At 46.0% G+C, this 23,873-nt stretch overlaps 1 protein-coding gene across 1 annotated transcript in view; it reads left to right on the top strand.

The window, feature by feature from the left end:
- The window catches only part of CCDC3 (coiled-coil domain containing 3), a 48,625-nt gene extending 33,082 nt beyond the window's left edge, over positions 1 to 15,543 (top strand). The window contains exon 4 of the mRNA XM_010581107.1: positions 15,268 to 15,543. Within this exon, the coding sequence (XP_010579409.1) occupies positions 15,268 to 15,543 (276 nt within the window). The remainder of the gene's footprint in view (positions 1 to 15,267) is intronic.
- Positions 15,544 to 23,873: the final 8,330 nt, after the last annotated feature.

Genomic DNA, 23,873 nt, shown 5'->3' on the forward strand with positions numbered 1-23,873 from the left:
TGTCAAGTAGAAGGAAATAGGCAGGTTATTTTAGAGCCGAGCCAGCCCTCCTCTTTGCTCAAGCTTTCAAGTGAAACATCAGGGAGAGCTCCAGTGGTAGATGGCTCTTTGGGGAGCCACCAGCTGCTGTTTCTGAGTTACAATTGGATTACACAATCCCGTAGCCGCATCGCACATTCATCATCACCTCCTGTCCGCAGCTGAGCTGCGAGGGGCCCCCACCAGCCCAGCGCCGAGACCTCCAGAGGCTGGAGCCAGCCCATCGGGAAGGATGGGAGGCAAGCGTGAAACCAGTTGCACTGCAGGCTGTGCAATGGTTGCGAGGTCTACTGTTGGAAGCTTTCCCAAGCTACGGAGGTCAGGGAAAACACCTGTGGGAATAGCAGCCATCTTAGGTTTGTCAAGGGGTTTGCGCTTAAGTTTCCAAAAAGCCTGATGCCTCAAGCAAAACTCAGCTTCATTTTGTCCACGGTCAAGCGCAACCTCTGCCTTGCTCTCAGTTTTCATCCAAAGCATTTAAGATACACTTGTTCATCGACATGTTCACCAGTTTTTAGTAACCTGGGGCTGAGTTTCTGCTTTCTCACAGCTCTGATTAGATTGACATATGTTCCTGCCCTTTCCTTCTGTGCAGGGATGGGCGTCCTCATTTCCATTGAAAACCTCCATAGTGCGGAGTCTCCTTTTATTTTGGCGCATATCAGGAATTACTTCATAAAAGTCACTGAGGAGGAGAGTTGGAATTATCTTCAGATTTTATAACTTGGCTAAAAAAATCTGACTGCAAGCTAAAACTTGACACATAAATCTCAGCCAGGAAATAATTTAGTTTCTCTTCTTCTATCAAAACAGCAAACGACTCCTCCCCCCACAAACACTTGCAAATTTCTCAATGGTAAAAGGTTATTTTAGGAAGGGATTAAATCAAGAAACCTTAGGGTGGGGAGAATATGGAAGGAAAAACACTTGAAATGATGCAATTTTTTGTGCTTCTTCACTTGAAATGCCTCACAAATATCCTGAGGGAGCAGTGTAGATCACCAGTTTGGTTGCCTTTCAGTAATACCGACTGCCACAAGAAGTGTAGGTGCTGTATGCCAGAACAGTGATGTACTTATTAACAGGAATAAACAGACCAAGGCAGAACTGAGAGATCAGTCTGGATGGGAATCAGATTAAACAAATTGGTCATCCAGTCTTTCTGGCTGAGTTTGTGTTGCAGTTTATATCTATTAACCCTAAATCACATCTAGTTGATGGAGAGAGGCCTCAAATACCCACAGGAAAGGGTCTTTACCAGTCCCTCCAGAGGCTTAGTGTCATGTTCTTGCTGTGCTCTTCCACACTAGCTCAAACTCCTGTTAATTTCTGTCCTAGATGATGAGTGAGCATAAATGTTTCCTTCCCTTCTTGTAAAAAACCCTTGTGTATTCTGCTGGCTTTTCTGCTAGTTTATTGACCCCTATGTCCAGAAGAATGAGAGATGTGACCATTGGATTGCTGTTGCCCAACTGCTTGCACCTGTTTTGTCCCTGTTGGTGAACGGTGCCTAAGGAACGGTTGGTTTTGTAATCCGTGTCCTGATGAAGGCAGTTGCTGGAAGTTGTCCCTTTGGTCATGATTGAAACCTTTGGTCTTGGGGCTATAACACCTACCCATCTGCATCCTCCACTGGGTACATCTGGAGCTGAGCAGAAGTATGAATGTGTCCGTGCCCTCCCTGATGCTCATCGCCAAGTCAGTGATCATGCACCAAGCAGAGGGCACAGTTGTCTCACCTTGATGACAGATAATGACATGACTGTGTTTAACCAACTAAGAAATGGCCCAGGTTTTAGCTGGTGAGACACCCCTCAGCTCCCAAAAGCAAATGTTTTTTGCGGGGGGTGAAATGACAGTCCACTGTTTCTTAGTCCTTTTCAACCTACCAGGCACTTGTAAAATGCCACGCCACTTTCATTATGTTGTGCAGGTCTGCCCTTGTCCTGCAGGCAAAAAGGATTTACAAATAAGCATTAAAAATATAGAGAAAATAATCATTACTTAATGCCACAGAGATCCCTCTTTTCCCAGTGTTAGAAATTTCTGAGATTGAAGCCTTGAGTACATCACCTACAGCTCATTCTCCTGTCTTCAGCATCTGAGGAAATAAGGGTTCAGGATTGCAGCACATTTAACCATGTTACCCTTCTCTTCAAAGAAAACTTAAACTCTTCGTAAATCATTTAGACATGTGGGGAGATTTCCAAAAGTGTCCAATGATTTTGAATGGGATCTGTGATCCTCCCAGCTTTGAAAATTCCTTCTGTCTGTCATGAATGCGACACAGCACACCCCCAAATCCCATGGACGTTGCTCACATATCTAAGTCAGGCATTCACATAGCCAGGATTTTCCCCTTCTTGGATAATGTGGATTTAAATGCCTTGATCTGTGACAGAGAGAGATGCAACTTTTATATTACAAACTTTTATTGACTAAATCCCTAATTATTGAAAGCTCAACCAGTCACGTGCTCCAGTGCCAGGCAATTTACCCAAGATCCTTACTGGAAAAGGGGTTTCCAGATCACCAGAGACAAGGCTGCAGTGGTAGGCAATGCTTAGCAGTACCATTCATAGAGAAATGCGGTTTCTCGACTCATACTCTGAATTTGCACAGAGAAGCACTGAGACAATTTTGCATGCAAGTGAAGTATCTGACCACGGGTCCTGGCTCCCCTATTGCTCCTGTCCCCACACTATCCAGACTTCAAATATAGACCTTTCTGGTTTGGACTAGAATGGCTTAGAAAATCTGTAAATCACAGATGTCCTGTAATCCCCATTTTTGGAGGTGGGGAATTGAAGCACAGAGAAACTACTTCTCACTGGCACTGCTTTTCCCCTAATTGATTATTACCCTGTCTGTAGTGGAGACATCCAGTTCCTTTCCTCTGATTAGGACATTCATGTTATCTGCCCTCTTTGATTAGGTGTGAAGTGCGCGTGTTGCTTAATGAGAACAAGCTGCTCAGATAACATAGCTCAAAATAATTGTGATTTTGCTCTTCCAAAATTACAATTGCCAAAAGACAAGGAAAGTGTCCTAGTTAAGGGACTAGACTGGAGCCCAGGTCCTGGCTTCCTCACGGTGGGGTTTTTTTGTCTTTTTTTTTTTTTTATTGCTATGATGTTAGGCAATTCTTGTGGGGTTGTGCAGATGGTGCCTGGTGTGAATACTGTGATTGCTACTGCAGGAGGGGTAGGGGGCAATTCAGATCATCTGCTCTTTGGGGCTGTTCAGATCCTGGCTCTTGCTATTGATAAAGTGATGCAATACAAAGCTGGTGAAAGTATAGATAACTTCTGTGTCAGAGAAATGTGAGAAAAGCAAAATGAATACCCACAGAAGAATTTTGGACTGATAGAGAAAATTAATTTCATAATCAAATTTAAAGCCCTCATATACACACACATACAGGGCATACATTTGCTACCTGTCCCTAAGTATTTGGCCAGGAACAATAGCAGATTTTACAGGTAAGTGCACATGACAGCAGGATTTTACAAGATTTTGCAGAGCACAGGGCAGTTATTCACAAAAGAGCCAAAAGCAAAGTACCGCGTGATTGAACTGTAGCTCAGAGGTATCGCCGTGTGCTCGCTGTGGGGTGGTGTGGCACCTGCTATGTAATTATCTCGCTCCAACACAATTATTAACTTAGGATTAAACAGTTGAGAGCCACCATCGTAACATTAACCAGCAGTGGAGTGCGTGCTCTATAATTTAGATGCTTGCAGGGAAGAGTTCACCGCAGGGCATCTGTCAGCCCCGTGGACATTTTGTCTGGCGTAGCTGTGGCTGCAATCCTCCTTCTCCTGAAATCAGGCTGGAAAGAGGGCTCCAGGCTTGTGCGTATGGGGAGACCTGACTCACGCTTACCTTAAGACCTTATTTTCCATGGGCATTGTAACCAGACCTGTGTGAAAAGCTTTTCCCTGTATAAGGCAGTAAGTTGCACAGCATGTGATGGGAGTTGCTGATGCTTCTATGTCTATATGAAGTGCAGCAAAGTAGCAGGGAGAGACTTTGCCCATTAAAGATGATGCTGGATTTCAAACATGACCCTGTATTTCCCTGACAGAAAATTTCTACTGAGAATTGAAATACTGGGTCAGGAACAGGAGCCTATCTGAGGGATTGTACTAGACTGAAACAGCAGCTTTTGACTCCTATGGAAACAGCCATTAATGCCCCGAATGCTTAGGGCCATTCGAGCACAGGCAAGCAGGAGGGTGGTCTCCTAAATACCAGGACTCTGCACCTTGAAGGCTGGTTATTTGCCAAACCCTGCCATGCTCAGAGTAGCCTCTTGCCCATTTGTCATATCCAGGGTGGCCTGGGGCCCTTTCAGGATTTACAGCCCACGCAGCGGCCGGAGCTGTGGACAGGCTGCTCTGAGCTGCCCAGCGGGACGGGAATATCTTGCGAGTAGCAGCGCGCTCCCGTCAGCCAGATGTTAGTGCTTGGAGCTTGTTATTCAGAGCTGCTGATTAGTCTCTCAGGCATTTTGCCTCCTCGGTTCCTTTCTTGGCACGCTGACGTTAGCCAGAGAGCGCCTGCAGATCGCAGATGTTTGTTTTTCCATCCCTTTGTCTTTGCTTCTTCAACCTCACCGAAGCTTTTCCACTTCACCGCTGCGGCAACCTGTGGCACCTCCACGCTCGGGTGAGGGCTGAGCCTGGTCCTCTGCTGTGCAAGTGCCCGTTCGTCACTGCTGGCTTCGTTACCTCTCCCGAGGCCGCTTGCGTGGGGCACAGCAAACAGCTTCTGGCCGAGGTCTCCTCTTCGCTCTGGGCTTGCAGAGCAGCTCGGGAGCAGCTGCGGATGCCTTTGTCAAGCCCCTGTGCTTCATCCAGCCTGATTTCAATGCTGCTGCCGTCATTTCCCTCATGGTTTCACAGATCGCTTATTGCGAAAAGCTTCATTAGAGCCTCTTGTCCTGCTCCTGCCATGGCAGGGGTGTCTCCGGCTGTGTGCGTAAGCACGGTGTCAGAGTTGTTTCCATACCGCTCAGCTCTGTTTTAGTGCCTGCTTCCCTGCTCTAAATTAGTTTGTCTGACTCATCCTCCAGAGGAGTTTCTGTCTCTCCATTGACTGTAGAAAGAACCCAGAAAACCAACGTTTCCTACCCAGGATCTAGGTTAGATACGTTAAGAAGGGTGGTGCAAAGACCACCTCAAAGGACCCACCAAGCACAGATAAATACAGGCTCCAGTATGCCCTTTTCAGTCCCCCTCCTTTCCTGCACCCAAGTGGACTTGACAAATGAAGGAAAGTAGCTCCAGCAGTTCCTAGGGATGCTCAGGAGCAATGCGGGCACCTCCGCTTCCCGGCGGCACCGGAGGACGGCAGGTCGCCGCGGGGCACCTGCATTTGCTTTTTGAAATCCAGAAGCTGTGCACAGCAGCAGTGTGCTCTCGGGGCTTCCAGCCGAGCCTGCAGCCAAGGAAATCCTATCTGTTTGTAAAGGCAGCTGAGCTGCAGTAGCTCATGTGATGTATGAAGCCAAGATGTCCAGAGCGGAGGGATTTATAGGGCAACATGACTTTTATAGAAGTTGCGTTAACTTTAAACATTTGCCTTTCTCAGCACGGGTTCTCCTCTTGTGCATAAACCTTCCCCTAAGTATGATATATTTGCTGGGGAGGAGACATGGACTCCACTTACAGTAAATGCCCCTGTTTCTGTGCTTTCTCGAGAGGCAACATTTAATGCAATGCAGTCACGCTGTGGCCATTTGACAATACCCATCCACAGCCTGGTGGGATTTGCTCTGCTTCTCTCTTTTCCCATTTTGACTTAGAGGTGACAGAGAAGTGACATTTTTTTCATATTATATATAAAATGTATTTTATTATGTATTTACTGTTCCCAGTCCTTCCCTTCTCTTCTTGGCAACAGAGGATGTGGGCACTGAGCATTTGCACTCTGAACCTGCCAAGGGGTACGCGGAGGTCTGGCACTGCCTTACCCACAGGAGGTTTTGAATTCATTAAGCCCTTAATCACTCTTGTGTCACTGTTTTCATGTGCCCCACATCCTCCCACAGCCCACATCTCCCACCTATTACTTTGTACCCCTAACAGCTATGTTTAATCTAAACCTCAGCTTACAGACATCCATACAGCACCTGCCACATCGGAGCGTTAATCTCTTCTGTTAGGACTCCCAGGCAACTCCTAAGAGTTGTAATACATTAGACTGAAGTAAACCATGCTTAAAGTAAACACCCCAAACCAGGTATAACCCTGGTTTAAACTAATATTGTTCTCATGCAAATTAATATTGGTAAAGATAAATGCGTTTCCTCACCAGCTGATGCTGGTTCTCAGCTTCAGCTGCATCTGGGGATGGTGTATTTGAATATATTGTACTTCCCTCACTGCTACCCTGCTATAGGCTGTATCCTGCCTATTTAACAGGACCATTAAATTAAATGAAATTTCTAGGAGTTTTTGTAACACAAGGTAGAGGTCAGCCCATTCAAAAGTCAAAACCAACATTTCAATAAATAGGAGCAAAGTATAAGATGCCGTGCTGCTCTGATCAGCAGTTTCTCATTTCCCTGCCTTCCCATCAGAGAGAGGGAAGGACACAATACACTCTGTTTCTGGGTCTTGCTGGTTTTATCCCTTCCTTGGTATTTAATTAATTCGCTGTGGGTATGTGTGGGGGGAATGGTGACCTAATCCTATTGAAATACAAGCCAAGTAAAACAAGTTTAGATGGAGACGCGGTCACACAGAAACTTTCAGTCGGAGAACAATACACTTGAGGTAAGGTATATTGGCAAAGTTGGTTTAGGCATATCAGACCTAATTAGTTGTATTGTAATAATAATAATACTAGGTGGGAAAAAGCTGAGTTGGAAATTAAAGTGAATAGCAAGTTTTGGAAAGTTTGGTAGCTGTGGAAATGAAAAGTTTCTGTACACATTGTAGAAAAATAGCCCCTCTTACAGAGACTTTTGAAGCCCATCTGAAACTGCAACCGTAGCTCTAAGACAGAAATGGGAAAAAAAAAAAAAAAAGCAGTAACTCAGTGACTCAGTCATTTTCAGCATTCAGGCAGAGCGAAATGCAGAAATCTATGAAGCAGCCTGTCTTGTAAGGTAGACTTAAACCCACATTTGTCCTCAGGACCTGAATTGCTTCTAGCAACAAAGAAAAGATTTTGGTTTTCCTTACTCACAACATTTTCCTTTAAGCTCAGAATAGTTGAGCTGGGTAGTGCACTTAAACATTCAGTGTCATTTACCTATAAGTAAGCAGCTTAATCCATGCGTGCACTGTGAACTCTCCAGGAACGGGACAGAGGTGTATCAGGAATATCTACCACCCATGCATGGTACCTAGAAGGAACCAGAGCAGACACTGCATTGCCTTGGATTGTATTCGCAATTTATATCTTGCAAATACCTGTGTTGCAAAGTCTATGAGCTATCTGCCCTTGCAATGAGCTCTGTACATCCCCTGTAATAGGGGTGGAGAGCCAGGAGTAGCGTCCTGGCTGGTGTCTCTGCTTTTGCACGCTATGGAGGCCTGTGCCACCCCCACGGTTCGTTATTTCACTGGCCACCCTGAGTATTTTTGGTGGACGGGGGCAGAGGGGGATGATACGGGTCTCAGCAAAGAGGCTGGCAGGGTGGCACTGCCCGTCCCTGGGGGCTAAACCCCTGGGATGGCTGTAAGACCCTCCGGTTCCCCCCAGTCCTGACCCATTTTGGAGGGTACACATTGCCCAACCTTGAGCCGGGAGCAGTGCTGAAGGCTGGGAAGCTCTTGGAAATGCACAAAGCACAAGGGATGGGGCTGGTGGGGCTGAGGACCAAGCCCAACGTTTGGCAGCTGCAGCCAGGCAAAGAGGAGGGTGGCTGCTCCTGCTAAACCACTTAGACACGAGACTTCACTGCCGCTCCCCTCCCAGATCCACCACCGCATTCCTGTGGCATCTTGGGCGAATCGCTTGGAGGAACTTTTTCAAAGGAAACAAGGCAAGAGTGGAGCCCCTCCGCCTCAGAGCGACAGGGAAAAGCAGCCGGCTGGCTCTTGGTGCGCCTCCCTCGCTGCCTGCCTGGTCACTGAGGGGAGGAAAGGGACTTGGAGATGCCCCAGAGTGAGGTCCTACCCTCTTGATTTATTTTTTCGTTTCTTGGAGACCTTCTGTCTCCTGCTGCCTGGGCAGGGAATTTAGGGATTTACTGTCAGGACTGACTTATCTGCTCACTTGGCCCAAGTGAGGTGCCTGTGGTAGGCAGCCTGGCTCGTACCCTACGCATTTTTTTTTTCCCCTTTCCTGTCTTCTTGATTAGTGCAGTTTCTATTCTCATTAAACCATCGCCTTTTTTCCTTTAAAAAGTACAGGGAATAAGGTGTTGTTCCCTTCCTGGGTACTGGTAGTGACCAATCCAGGTGACTGTCACCTGGTCTCTTTGCATCCTCCCCCTCAGCAGCATCTCAGGCTTCAGTGCTCAAAGTGCCTGGGGAAAGCAATGCCTCAGGACATGCTCGAGGCGTGGTTTTGGGGCCAGGGACCTCTCTCCAAGTACCTCCAGGGTTGAGAGTCTTTTCACCAGCCCTCAAGTGCTTCCTAATCCCCCTGTGCCCTCTAAAACCACCCCCAGCCTAGGAGCAGGGGTGCAAGTGCTGTGAGTTCGAAGGCAAAGGGTAGGGTTTTGAAACGGGTGCCTGCAACACCCACTGCAGACGAGAGCCACCAGCAATTCAGACACCTTGCCAGAGAGGAGGGTCTGGTTTTTCAAAGTACTTAATGACAGGGAAGTATCTTTTTTAAAAAAATGTGTTGTTCAGCTTAAGATTATTATTTAAAAAAAAAGAAGAGAAGAAAAAGAATAGGTTGTGAGGGTTTTTCCTTGTGAAAAGCACTTTTCCCTGCGAGTAAACCATCCTCTGTGCTGAGTTGGTGTATTGGTGGAGCTGCTGGCACTGGGGCCTTACATCACAGCTTGCAAAGACTGTTCACATTCTCCAGGTACATGGGCCCTTCTCGGCCACTCAGGGGGACGTCAGGGCCAAGTGTTACCCAAAAGACCTGCCAAGACACTGTCCAAGAGCTGCCCCTGGCAGGCCCTCCAACAGTTCTTGGGATGGTTTTCCACCAAGCAGCGCTTTGATGCAGATCAGAACAAACAAGGCTGTTTTTAAAGACTCCCGGTTGCCCATGGACATGGATTTGGGTCTGTTTCCAGGGCAAGGTTCTCCAAACTCCAAGAAAACTATCTGTATGCTGCCCTTGCAACCTGCCCCAGGTAGTCAATGATGCCAGCTGCCATTTTGTGGGACTCGGGGTGGGATCCATCTCAGTCTGAGCTAGTTATCTAGGCAATGGAGAGGGGTGCCCGAAAGTGGTCCACCTGAGGTAGGTGTCTAGGGTAGGCGAGAAGTCTCCCCTTGGACGTGCCCATTCATCTCCGATGACGGCTGGGAAAGGTAAGATGACTTGCCTTGACTGGCTGCATCTTAGGAGTTTAAAGTGAAAATCTGCTTTTAGTGAGCAGTGAAATGGCAAAGAAAAACACCGTCCACAGCACTGAGACACCTTGGGGTGGGTGTAGCCTGGCAGAGGCTCCCCGCAGGCAGTGCTTCATACCCCAGTGAAGTCCCCATCTCTAATATTTCGAATGAGCTGGAGCCTTGTGCCACAAGCCTTACACCTCCCATGGCAAATGCTGACCCAGCATTCAGTAAGATAAGAACAGCCACAGTCATGTCTTTCTCCATCTGGGTCTTACATATCTTGGTGATTCATGTGAAGTCCTAGGGTGAAGTCCCAGCTCATCTCCACTAATGCCAGTGATGCTGGATCTGCCCTTGGGACCCCGATTTGGTATCTCTGAACTGTGCGGTCTTGCAGCGAGCAGAGGCAGTTTAACCCAGCACTGCCATGCCCCTACCACTTCCCCCAGCACGGTGGTTTAACAGTGCTGACAGGGGCTTTTCCACACTTCAGCAGGAGTGTTAGTGTTGGCTAAAAAGTCCCAGTAACTGGAGGTTAAGTCCATCCCAAACCCAATACCCTCCACTGCCAGACCCCTCCTGCTATCCTTTGCTGCACCATCCGTCTGTCCATCCAACATGCTCGCTCCCATGTAGCCTGCCCAAAGGGACTGAACAAAAGGAGAAAGTGATGCTCAGAGTCTGAAATGCGGCCATGGCAAGGCAGGGCTCAAAGGGGACCTCCCTGGCCAGGAGAGGTGAAGATCATCTGCATGAGCTGTATCGTGTCCTTACCGGCTTCCCCAGGGCACAGAGACCTTCCTCTTGCTAAGAGCACAGAAGGGGTTGGGGAAATAAATCCTGGTGGAGTTAAAGAAAATAAAGAACTATGTTTGGCTCCTGAGCCCCTTGAGAGACAATTCATGAATTATTGCTCTGCTGAGACAAATAGAGCTGGAGGTACGCACTTTGTGCTACATAAGGTTTCATTTTAAGATGTATTATATAATTTGAACAGCGGTAAAGCACAGAGCAGCAAGTCAATGTGCAGCAAATGCGAACAGTTTTTACCTTTTCTGCAAAGCAGCTTTATAGCAGGGAAGGGAAGAGAAGAGCGGTGCGGGGATGCGGTGAGCTCACTGGGATGCAGCGCGGAGGAGGCTCAGCAGCAGAGCAGGAGCTGTGCTTCCCAACCTGCAGTGCTTGGGCTATGTTTCCAGTCTCATTTCTTCCACCAGACACTCCCAATAGGTTGTGCTGGGGCGATGCTGGGTCTGGGATGCTCCAGTTAGCAGTATGGGTCAGGAGGAAGATTTGAGGGCAAGAAACCAAAGTGACCCATGCCCAGGTCTTTTAAAAACACGTCACATCCATGCAGAGACCAGGTCTCACTGTCACACATTTAAAGATATTCCTACCGTCATCTTGCCTGATGACATCCTGTATCTAAATGTCCAAAAATACTCTGTGATGTGAAAGATATTTTTGGAGACCTGAAACGAAAGACTTTTAGGTAGTGGGCCTCCAGAGCTTTTTAGCAGTGGTGCCCAGAGGGAGCGTGCATGAGGAGCTAGCTAGAACTCAACTTCTCTGCCTTTGGTAGGTGAAGCGCAAGACTTGGGTGCCACTGCTAGGTTTTGAGTGACTTGAGCTCTGTAATGCTAACTTCAGCCATTTCTGGACAATTTGTGGTGGATGAACACTACCGTCGTGCCTTTATCCATGGGGCATTTCCTAGCCACTGTCCCATTCAAATGAAGCTTATAGAAGGCAGATGTGTGTGTCTGTCAATCAGACAAACGTATATATACGTCAATTCAGGGTGTTTGGTAAAGGGCTCACATGCCTGTAATGTGACACTCCGAAAATCAACTTGATTTGCTACAGTGCTGATTTGTTTGGCAGATGGACAGATTTTGTAAATCATCTAGATGTGGTGAAACTTAAAACTGAGTATATTTGTGACAGGATGTTTCAGACAAATACTCAAATATATTTAATTTGTGGTTTCACAGCTGTAGGCTGTGTGGGATAAATCCTAAGGAGCTCTATGGTTCTTGTAGTGCTACCTTTCGTGTTACATCTCCTGGTACTGCTCTGGACTCAAGTTTAACCACTGCTGAGGATGCCTTGCTAACAAAACTGTGGAACAACTGGACATGCAGACAGCGATCTCCAGAACAAACAATTCTTCTGAACTGTGGGTCACTAGAAAATGTAACTGTTGAAGGAAACCTAGGAAAATAATTCATAAGTTTTTCTGAGGAGCCATTGTTTGGTCCTTCTCTCCATTTCCCAGGTCTGTGGGCATGCATGCCATGCTAAGTGTGGCATTTCAGAGCTCTTGCTTTACTGTCTGCAGCTGATAACTTGTGGGAATAGGAGTTGTCAGCTATCCATCCTTTCCTATCCTTTCTTTCAGTGGCACCAAGTGGAACTGGCTCCTCAGTTACTTACCTTGTAAGGTATGGATGGAGATTTCATTGTCCCTTAAACATTGCATAAACACCCCCCCCACCTTCTCTAGTGCACCTGACATGGCAAGCTGTGATGGGGAGTGGGAGCACAGGCCACTGCCAGAAACAAAATCCACTTCTCTGTAGCTTTTAGCAGTTCCTTTGGACTAAGGTCTGATCTTGATGGTCATCAGTGCAAACTGTGCACATTTATGGGTGCACGAGACCAGAGAAAATGGGGTGTGAAATTCTTGTCTGTAGATATGCTCCATAGGAATGACTGCGCAATGCAGGGATATCTCATCTGGCTGTAAACAAGAAGTATTCAAGTAGCAACACAGACGGAGGGTTGGTTAACTTCTCACTTATTTGTTCAGCAGCTGGGTTAGTTATACAGGCTGTGCTGAGCCCCTGGCTGTTGCAGTTACACAGTTCTCAGCACCACTTTAAAAATAACTCGGTTGCACTCATGTGAACTGCAGCCCTAGCAGTAACAGCAAGGCTGGGACAGCACTCACATTTAAATATCATCCCCACTGCAGATCCCTGTGAAAAATGCTGTTTGTAACCAGCAGGTGAGAACGTGAGGACTCCACCTTGTTATTTTTCCCCATGTAGAAGGAGGAAATAGTTTATTTTTCGGCTGGTAGTCTTGCAGTTGCAGGCAGGCATCCAATTATCAAGCTGGGCTCTTCTATCACCTACCCTGCTGGTAAATAAAGCTGTGCGTGTCCAACAGTACCTCAGTTTTTTATAACTGTGTTGTTCCAGTGATCTCTCTGGATACCTCCAGATAATTTAAGCACTAAACCATGGGTTTGACTGGAGAGTGAGGATCTGGAAGAGGAACAGCATGAGCAAATGAGCTAGCTAGCTTTTTGATGGTGTTTGAGAAGTTTCTGAGTGGCTCTGTAGAGCTGGACTACCTCTGCTGACAGAGGACCAACCTCAAAAGGTTTGGGAGTGCCTCTGGGATGAGGCTAATACCATCCCTGATGTCTGCTATCAGACATTCCCCCACGAGCCAGCCCAGACAGATGAGACACGGTTGGGTTTGCACAACCTCACACTTCAGCTAGCTGCACAAATTGTTTGTTCCTCTGCATTGGACTCTGTCATGTGCTATAGCTCTCACTGCACCAATGGAAAATGCAAGAAATCCCTCATGAAGTAGAGTTTCCACCTCCTGTCTTCCCAACAAACCTCTTTTCCTAACTCAGTGCTCTCCTTTGCAGGGATTTAAATTCAAGAAGTGTTCTGCTTGAAGTTTTGCAAGGGTTTGGCAAACACAAAAGCCAAGATATGCTGGCTGTTTTCAAATAACCCTTGGAATGAGCTGTGATCAAAACCAAATTCCCTCCTCTTCAGTGCAATTTCTGGCCCTCTATCTGTGAGCTCCCAGTCTCCCTAGTATGCGTTTATAAAAGAGCCCTAGTGAGAGGATGGTTGGGGCAAGAATTTGCCTTTAGCAAAGCCCTGCAGTGCTTTCGCACAAGAAACAAGAGCTTATGGGGACTGGAAGCAGTTGCTGTGTTTGTGTTGACTGGCCATGGTTTTCGGCTGCTGGGGGTTTCCAAAGCAAATGAAGTGTTATTCGTCAAAGCGGGCTCCCTCCCCTACTTCCAGTTGTTAAAAATACTACAAAGTAAGATGGAAAGAAACATGTAATCCTTCATCATCACAGTGAGGATTTACTTGTTTATTTAGTTTCCCTGTCTGTTCCAAATGTTCTGCCAGAGAAAGCCCATCCAGGCTCCAGGAGTGCTTGACACATAAAAAAAATCTAGATGTATATAGGAGATAAATCCAGCAGAAGACGCTGCCTTTCCTCACAGTGCACCAGTGGAGCAATCAGCTGAACGTCCCACTTGCACAATAAAATCTCTCAGGATGCTTTTTGTAGGAAAGGAAGGAAGGAGGCACATCACCCTGGGCAGAAATAGATTTTGATGGGGGGTCCTCTAGATTAGAAACTTTATGGTGAGGCTGTCCTTGAGCCCCAGGCACCTCCTCTTTTTCTGCTTGGAAAATGTTGCCCAGGTAGAAAACATGGAACTTGGTGCCTTTGTAGTCAGTGAAATGGGGGACTTGTGTTCAGAGGGTGATTCTTCCCACTGCCCTAGGAGGTGGAGATCACCCTCTTGAAGGGTCTCTCCCTGCAGATATTCCAGGGGAAACTGGAAGAGAGGAGCCCAGACCTGAGTCTCACTTTTAGCTGCTTAAGAGAAGGCAGCTGAATCCCGTCCCATGTGACACCATCCGTCAGGAACACAACTTCTTTGCATTGAAACTAGTCAGCAGCCTTTGTAGCTGGTGTTTCTCATCCCATTCCTACAGCTGCACCTGCGAATAGGAAGCAAGTCAGAAACAGGAGACCGTAAACATGGCAATCACATATAGCTGAGATGAGATAGACCTCTGGGTCATCCTAGGATGAGGTAGCAGAGGAAGAACAATTCTCCAACAGATGTTTTGCATTTGGACCATTATCCAACCCGGCGGATTTGAAAATGCTTCTATGAGCTGCTCTTCTAGTGCTGCCTTGAGTGCAGCACCTTTGGCTCCTTTTCTTTTTTTTTGCCCAAGGGCCACAGGCATGAGTGGACATCAAGAGCTTGATATCCCTACTGGGGGCAATATTGCAGTAAGTTGGTAGTGGATAGAATGGGAGGGGCAGTTTTCAACCAAAGACCCTGCCAAAACAATCACTTCTGTTAAAGTTAAGGGGTCTTGAATGCTCCTAGAGACTGCTGAGATTTTACCCTTTAGGATTTCATCTGAAAGAAGCCCATAAAATGAGACATTTAAGACAACCCAGTTCTTCAAAAGGCAAAACCAACCAGTTCTGCCTTTTGCAGGTGCAGTCCTTATTTGACATAAACAGCAAAAGGCAGGCTCCTGTCAAAATCTGGGGTTTCTGAAGGGCTGCTAAGCTGAATCAAATCTAGAGTTTTCCAAAAGTGACACGCCTTGGCCTGAATTCCAGTTTCATACCAGAAATAGGGCAGCCTTCCTCCATAAATTCAATGTAGCCTCAGTGGGCTGGACAGGTCTGTCAAAACAGTTCATAAAAGTAATTGTGAATCACTAGTATCATTAAGATCTACAATTTCAGGTCTTATCTGAATACAGAAGTGAAAGAGAGGATTTTACTAAAAAAGGTATAAAAAAAGAATAGAACTTCCAAAAAAAAGGCACTCTACTTTTGAAGAGCTGTGAGGTGTTTCAAGGAATGCCCAAATTAACCCTTGCTTTAATAGGTTTTTGTGTAAAGCTCACCTGTTGCTATTTCGTTTCTGCTGTCCCCTCAGCTCATGTGCTCCTCGGTCCAGAAAGCCCTGTTTGAGGAGGAGGACAGAGTGAAGAAGCTGCAGCAGAAAGTGGCGACGCTGGAGAAGCGCAACAAGCAGCTGCGAGATCGGGTCAAGAAAGTCAAGAGGTCTCTCCGGCAAGCCAGGAAAAACACCAGGCATATGGAGCAGATGAACCGAAAGCTCAGCGAGAAACTTTCCTCGGCAGGTGGTCAAATCCCCTATATTAACTCTTTGAAGCAGGAGAACTCCCATGCTACCTACCTTAAAGTATAATCAAGGGTAAGTGCTCAGGCCAATGGTAATGGCGAATTTTGCCTGCATTAGATCAGGATCTGGCCCTCACACCTTGTCTACACTGTGCTTCAAACCTTGCGTGGAAAATGAATCTGAACTTGCTTTAGACACAGTGCTAGATTAAACAAGAATGCAAACCGGATTGGGCTGTGTGTTGGAGGCACAGCCCAAAGCCATGTCCTCGCTGTCCTCAGTGGACACAGGGCCAGACAGTAATCTGTGCTTCTCCGCCCTCACCCCCCTCCACCTCCATCACCAGTTTTAGGTTCTCTTTGATGAAAGTGCCAGTTCAGCCCCATGGGCCATTGCAGGCACCTGACACGGGAGCTCTGCTTGCTAACTTACCTCCTCCAGATGGACTGGGCAAGCGAGGCCGGGGGGTATATGGAGATGGATGCTGTGGGAAAGATGCAGGCATGAATGCTCTTTGCACCATCATCACCCCCAAGCTCTCAACCTCCCTTAAGCTTCACTAAAGTCTACATCCAGTGTCTGAGCAAAGGCTACGTCCAAGACACAGTCAGTTTGGGCCCCTCTTCAAAATGAAGTATAGATGTGCCTAAATTGTCTTTAGACTGTTTCTAAATATCCCTAAATATTCTACATAAAATATCTAATATTTTTTATTTTACCAGGAAGTGCCTTAAGGGTCTCAGTAACTCCCTCAGGTGCCTTTATCATTGCCCAGCCAACAGGGTTGGAAACCACATCATTTCAGGACTGTGTCTAGGACCTAATCCAGCTCCTGCAGTCAGGAGTGGACTTTGCCTGACTGTTAGTGGGTGCTGGATCAGGCTCAACAGACAATTTCAGATCCTGTTTTCAAGCAGGTTTAATTTGCAGCGTGGACAAGGCTTCAAGTTTGTAATCACTGTTTGAGGTATAATGGAGGTTGCTGGGCAGCCTCACTTAGTTACACTTAGATACTGTAGAGACCACATCAATATCAACAGGGCATTAAAAATTAAGGTAGTTTATATATGTATATATTTTAAAATCCTATAGAAAATATTTTTATTACACATTTGATATAGTCTAATTTCTTAAAATATGAAGTAAATACTGTTTCTTGGTTATCTTGCTAAGAAAAAAGTCCATCATCTACTAAACTTACAAACTGACTTCTGCTCAAACAGCATAGGTTAAGGCATCAATATCTGTGGCTGATAATGTTTTCAGCTGTGTTAATATACCAGAGCATGTCTTGGGTCTTGGTACTCAACCAATCGTCCTTCATAACAGGGCACCATAAGGACAGAAGGGTAGAAGAGTTTTTGTGTTTTTCTTCCCTTCTCAGAACAGTTTTTCTTACTCCAAGCATGAGACCCAAGCGCAGATCTGCTTCATGCTTTTTGACAGGGGCAGCCAGCCCTTGCCCAGCCCTGGGCAACACTGACAATCTGCCAGGGCTAAACCCGATTTGTACAAGGTGGACTGATCCAGAAGATCTTTAACATAGAGGTGAGGCCCTCAGAAATAATAATATGCAAACCACCGCTCTGCTTTTAACTTTCCACACTTTACCAGATCATTGCATGGTCTCCATACTGTGTCTCAGCACTCAAAATTAGAGTATATTGAGGCTACAGCCCTGTTGGACCATGCTTTAACTATCCTTGTGCTAGAAAAGGCCGGTATCAGCTTTCACGCTGAGCTTTAGTCCAAGCTGAACTCAGAAGTTAAGCCTTGTGTTGGCTTCTAGGATGCTGCTGAGTTTAATTACCCTCCAGTTTTGCTCCTTTTGGAAATAGAGCTCCCTCCCACCCCGCCCTTGAAATAATATTGGCATTTCTTCAGGTTCTGACTCCTCCACAAGCTCCATCAGTTTCAAAGGCTTTGCCTACCGAATCAGCACAATTTGAGTTGTTTTGTGCTGTAGTCAGCAATGCTGTTTCCTGAGAATTACTACAGACGTAAGGCTTCCCTAGAAGCCATCAAGAGATTTTAACTCCAAAATTTAAATCCATAGGAAAGTAACTAATTCTTTTTTGGTTTGTTTCTTTGTTTCTAAACTGCTGTTTAAATAAATGAACTGTTTTTCCTGGTATAGGTATTAAAGCTTGTGTTCTAATTTTTTGTTAATAAAAATATTCCCTCTGGTATTCATTCATGTTTTATAAGTGTTTGTATAAAGCTGAGAAAATATAGTTAATATAGCTGCACCTTTGCTACTCTTACAAATTTTCCAAACACAGTCTTGAAAATCTTTTTCTTTTGGCTGATATTTTTCTCTCCTGATGAAAAATTGGAATTGTCTTCCTATTTCCCCCTTTCTCTAGCTTAAAAAACAAAAAAGTAAATAATTTTGTTCTCCTTGTCAGTTTTGTGAGAATTTTATTTTACTTTGCAAAGAAGACAGAAATAAAACCCCCAAATGCAAAATCCAAATGCAACCCAAAATGTCTCCTCTGGGTATAAAACCAAAAAAGGTTGGTTCCTTGCGAGTTTTTTCCTTTCATTCCTTCTTGCTTTTGGATCATTTCCAGAGATAAGGACTAGCAGTCAGATCAGATGAAAAGTTAACCCTCTCAACAGGTCACAGGGGATGCCAAGCCCAAATAAAAATGCTATTAAAGTGTCACCATTGATTGCCTGTCCCTGCTGGTGACAGTATCCAAAGAGTGGCCAGGGAGACTGTATGGGCAGAAAACACGAGTGCGAAGAGGAATTTGGGTTACGTCCACTCAGGCTGGTGTACATCACACAGGGCCTGACACAGATGCTAATTTTTAGACCCACTCTGTAGCTATTTCAGGGACCAGCTTATCTGGAAACCCACAAAAAGGGCAAAATTTCATGCCATTTTCCAAATTAATGTGAAAGGCATGATTAAGTAGGTTCCTTTTGAAGAGCTACACAGGGGAGACTGGGGTGCAGAAGTGCAGAGGAGCTTAGCATAGCTAGATGGGTTGGCAAGGGATGGTACAGAAACCCAAAAAACATCCTGGGGAAAAAAAAAAAGAAAAAAAAAGAAAGCAGAAATGTTCAAATGAGGAAAGCAATTGGTTAGAAACAACACCAAATGTGGCAGCCCCCCATGAGTAGTTCGAAGATGCTTTACAAATTAATAACATCTGCTTTTGCAAACACATCAGAGCTTGAAGGCTGCCAGAACGTCTGCAGGGCCAGTGCTAGGGGTTCCCAGAGCAGATGAAGCCAGAACTGGAGGCAAAGAGGGGCTTTACGGCATCTGTGTTCACTGTGGAGGAATTTAGGGATGCTCTTGTGGCTGAATCAATTTTTCCTGATAGATCCAGAGAATGACAAGAAGAAGTGAAGGAGCCAAATGAGTAGTAACAAATTGCAAGGACAGAATGCAAATGGGTATGAACAGTAAAGAGTAGATTTGGCTGAGTGATGCTGAGTGAGTGACTGACAACAAAAATAAATTAAATACAATATAGGTAATGTAAAAATATATTAATGGGGGAAAAGAAAAACAGTCCTATCTTTTCACATGAAATGAGATGCTCTGAGCTGGCATCAGTCAGCTAATATCATTGTATACAATTAGTGGTCAATTAGTCAATCAATTGGATCAACCTAGTATCATGATAATAGAGAGGTTACACCGTATCATTCTGTGAAAACATTGGCTGAACACTTAGCTGCAACCAAAAAGGTAGGTGAAGTGGTAGAAATTGTTAGGAAAGGGCCATTATTACACTGCTAAGTATGAGGTATGCCCGTTTCTGGGATGCAGTGTGCAGTTATTCCTCGTCTCAAAAAAAGTGCCTAATAGGAAATGTATAGTGAGAAGCAACAAGGAAAATCCAAAAACTAGAGTGGCTTCATATGACAAGCAACCATATTTTCCAGGACTTTGGGCTGGAGAAGAGAAGAAAGAGGAGAATGGCAGAGGGAAACAGGAGAGGGGAAATCTTGGGATTGTCCCCTTTTCACCACCATCACCACCAGTCTCTGTTGTGCTATTTCAGTCACTGGTTAAACTTTTGCAAGGTTTATGTGTCTCACGAGAGCTGAAGTGGATACTTCAGATGCTGATCTGCACCCAAAACCACCTTCTGTCCTTAGACTTTACAGTAGGATTTTCTGGGTTTTTTGAAAGTGGGTGCTTATAGAGCAAAGTGTATCAAATAAGCTGTATTATTTTCTCTTAAATCCCAAGCACCATCCTGATTTAACAACCCTACCTGGGTAGTTCGGGAAGAACCATATAGTAAAGGAGGTTTTACACTGAGCAGAGAGTCTTAGCAGCTTTCTGTGCTTCTTAACACCAAAACCATTAGAGAAGAGAATGACTTCCATATGTTTGAACTATAATTTAGGGAAATAGCCTTGTTATTCTGTTTGGGTTTTAGCAGAAGGGGGTTTTGGAACTGAAGAGCACATCGGTGTTTCAGAGCTGTATCAGTAAAGCCCATTTATAATACACAAAACTTCTCGCCAAGCTAGGTAATCTCTCATTAATGAGGCAAAGGAGCCCAAATTCATTTCTAAAAGTAGGAGAAAAAGCATAAAGGGCAAACAGCGGAGAGCAGATAAAACTGACAAGGTATGTCATTCTTTCTTATAATAAATCCAAGTAATTGCAAGGAAATTTCATTTTCGTCCCCATTTAACCCCAATTATTTTCATTTAATCACAGAAACATTGCTATTTCCCTCCAAACCAGGCTGCTTTGCGTGTGAAACATCGTTTCCAACATGCGCTTGGGTTTAGGCATGTTCCTAATCCCCTAAAACAAACACAGAGAGCAGGACAGCACGTCCCAGCATACATGGCACTGCTGGCAGGGCTCGTTAGCTCCGGTTGCATCGGCTGTGTGGGAAACCAGGCCAGGTCATCCCAACTGGGATTTTCCAGGTGGCATTGGAGCTAATGCCTGGGGAGGCAGGCACAACACAGATGTAGCGGGGCAGGAGCAATGCTGTCTCTCTGAGGAATCATCTTTTGGTGGGTCAAAATTTGGTGCAGATGACAGCAAGTTGGGTGGTAGTCTTGATCTGCTTGAGGGTAGAAAGGCTCTACAGAGGGATCTGGCCAGGCTGGATTGATGCGCTGAGTCCCAGGTTGTATGAGGTTCAACAAGGCCAAGTACCAGGTCCTGCACTTGGGTCACAACAACCCCGTGCAACGCTACAGGCTTGGGGAAGAGTGGCTGGAAAGCTGCCCAGCGGAAAAGGACCTGGGGCTGTTGGTCAACAGCCGGCTGAATATGAGCCAGCAGTGTACCCAGATGGCCAAGAAGGCCAATGGCATCCTGGTTTGTATTAGAAATAGTGTGGCCAGAAGGAGAAAGGCAGTGATTGTCCCCCTGTACTCGGCACTGGTGAGGCTGCACCTCGAACGCTGTGTTCAGTTTTGGGCCCCTCGCTACAGGAAAGACATTGAGGTGCTGGAGCGTGTCCAGAGAAGGGCAACGAAGCTGGTGAAGGGTCTAGAGAGCAAGTCCTGTGAGGAGCAGCTGAGGGAATGGGGGTATCTTAGCCTGGAGAAGAGGAGGCTCAAGGGAGACCTTATCACTCTCTAGAACTGAAAGAAGGTTGTAGTGAGGTGGGTGTTGGTCTCTTCTCCCAAGTAACAAGTGATAGGACGAGAGGAAATGGCCCCAGGTTGTGCCAGAGGAGGTTTAGATTGGATATTAGGAAAAATTTCTTCACCGAAAGATTATCAAGCGTTGGAAGAAGCTGCCCAGGGAAGTGGTTGAGTCACCATCCCTGGAGGTATTTAAAAGACGTGTAGATGTGGCACTTAGGGACATGGTTTAGTGGTGGACTTGGCAGTGTTAGGTTTGCGGTTGGGCTCGATGATCTTAAAGGTCTTTTTCAACCTAAATGATTCTATGATTCTATGACTTGGTTGGTTTTCCATTAGATGGGCTTGATGACATCACACTACTCCTGAGGTGCCTGATGGTTTCTTCTGATAAGAGTGTCTTAGCAATTGCTTGCTGCTTTGTTTAATTTTAATTGTGCGCAGTGGCATCTCCCCCTCTGGTTATCTGCCTATGAATAGTTTTTTTTCTTTTTACTGAAGTTTTCCACAAATAAGGAGCCATTTCTCAGAACAAGGTGGTGGTGGTGAATAATTGTTTTGCAACATTAATATATAATCAGTGAAGTGACATTTTCTTTGGCAGACTCCCACTTTGGAATCATGATAAAATTTGGCAGGAGTTCCTTCACATCCTTATACCCCCCCTGCTCCAACAAAAATCAGCAGGAAGCCTTTGAAATATTTTGGTTTTGCAATGCACACATGCTCAGCAAAGCCTTTGCAGTGCTTCATGGCTAAAACCACAGTGAGTACCCTTAATGAACCTTCCTCAGCCTGTCTTGGGTCTTCATCCCAACTGGACAGTCGAGCTGCCAAAGACAGCAGCACAGACAGCCTATGCCAGATTGAGGAAAATCCTTGAACCATGAGCTGGACAGACCTTTGGGCTCAGCTGGTGCTGTGCCCACAAACCAGCCCACAAATACTACCAGAAAACCACATATTAGCTTAGGCATGTGGATATGTAGCTTCCATGCCTCTCAACTCATCTGGCCAGCAAGGAAGGCAGTCGGATCCATCAGGCTGGTCTCCAGCTGTCCCTGTTGACTTGCCCCTTGAACCCTCCAAACTCCTTGGTAGAGGGTCCATGGTGGGTTTTGTCTTGCCACGTTTTGTTGGGAAATAAAGTGTGTAGGCACTGTAATTCTGCTTGCAGTTACCTAGATCTAAGACTAGGTAGGAACTGAGTGGAAAGTTTCCTGCAAATACGAATCTTTCTGAGTGTCAGACAGGTGATTGCTGACTGTACCTTCTGAAAGTCAGATTCATCAGCATCCTGCCCTCCTATCGCACAGCAGAGCAAGTCACCCAGAAACTGGCCACCTCAATGAACACAATGAAGTCAAAAGCACCCTGTCACCTTGGTGCCCTGTCTCACCAGGGGAGAGGGATTATTAGTATGTCCTCTTCTGGGTCACTGTTCATCAGAAATGCTATGAGGCATTTCGTAGTTGGGTGTATTTGGTCCCATTCCCACAAACTTTGGCCCTGACTGTCTCCCTGGCATCTCAGGAGATCTGGAATTGCCTGGTAGAGCTTACAAGGGCCCAGGTCAAGTCCTTCATATCTGTGCATGTGTTTGCTTCCACCAGCTCACCTGCAGCCATCGCAACGATCCCTGTGGGAGAGACAGCCTTTATCATTCATGTGTTTTGTATCAGCAGATGGCTGGGAGATTCATAGCTTCAGCTCTAGCTCCAGGTAAAGCACCAGCACGAACAGCAATGAACAAGTTATCACTTCTGCGGTGGAAGCAACCCAGGCAAGCTTGCTGCTGACCTGGAGGCATTGCTTTTGAGTGGCAACTTGGCAGCATGGTGAAGAGCAGAGGTGAGCTCAACCCATCGCTGTCAGTGTCCAGAGCACACAAAGTGGCCTGGCTCCATTTCTCCATTTCTAATTGCTCTTACAGACTCTTGGGATCTTTTCTGCAAGGAAGGCAGTCAAAAGGAAACCCAAAACCACATGGTTTTGGAGGGCCACCAGCTGCCAAAGTGCAGCCCATAGATCACAGTCTGGGAACAACTGCAACAAAATACTTCACCTTTCCACTGACTATGTTGAGTCCCTAAAATGCTTACATGCTTTAAGCCAGGCCTTGCATGATCCCCTTCCACTCAAAGTCAAGCAAAGGCATCAAGATGCACGTAAATCACTTAATTCATATAGCAGTTCAATGGCAGGTCTGCATAAGAAAATTCAGGGATCCTCAACTTTAGGCCCCTGCTCCAGTTTCTAAAATCACTGACTGCCCAAATGGGGCAGGGAGAGATGCCAGCACATCAGTGAGGGATATAGCTCCTTGTAGAGGATGAATCAGAGTAGTCTGCATTAGGTGCAAAAATTTGGATCTCTTATTCACACAGGAACACACCTAGCTGAACAAAAGGGATGGAACAAATGTACTCTTGGCTGGAGCAAAGCCCAGGGATGCCTCTTGTACTCCTCAGCATCAAGAGCTCTTTCAACAGCCTCTGACTATTGAAAGTCTTTACACAGTCCCCACACAGAACCCAGGTCCTTCCTGGGGACTGCCATGATTTGGCACTTCTGATACACCCAGGCTACCCGGCAGGAAGCAAACTGGGGAATCCTTCATGATACGAATCATGGGGATGCGGTCCCTTTGCTGTGGCCATGCACAGAGGATGACGAGCACTTGGGCAGGTAAGCCACCACCTGCAGCATCTCCCCCAGCAGCTCTCCCCGTACAAGCAGAGGCGGGAAATTCATTGCTTTTTCTCAGTGTTTCCTTGCAGAGTAGATATGCTCTTTAGAGACCAGAAGGG

The sequence above is a fragment of the Haliaeetus leucocephalus genome, unplaced genomic scaffold, assembly GCF_000737465.1.
Source record: "Haliaeetus leucocephalus isolate CR32 unplaced genomic scaffold, Haliaeetus_leucocephalus-4.0 Scaffold751, whole genome shotgun sequence".
Classification (NCBI taxonomy): Eukaryota; Metazoa; Chordata; class Aves; order Accipitriformes; family Accipitridae; genus Haliaeetus; species Haliaeetus leucocephalus.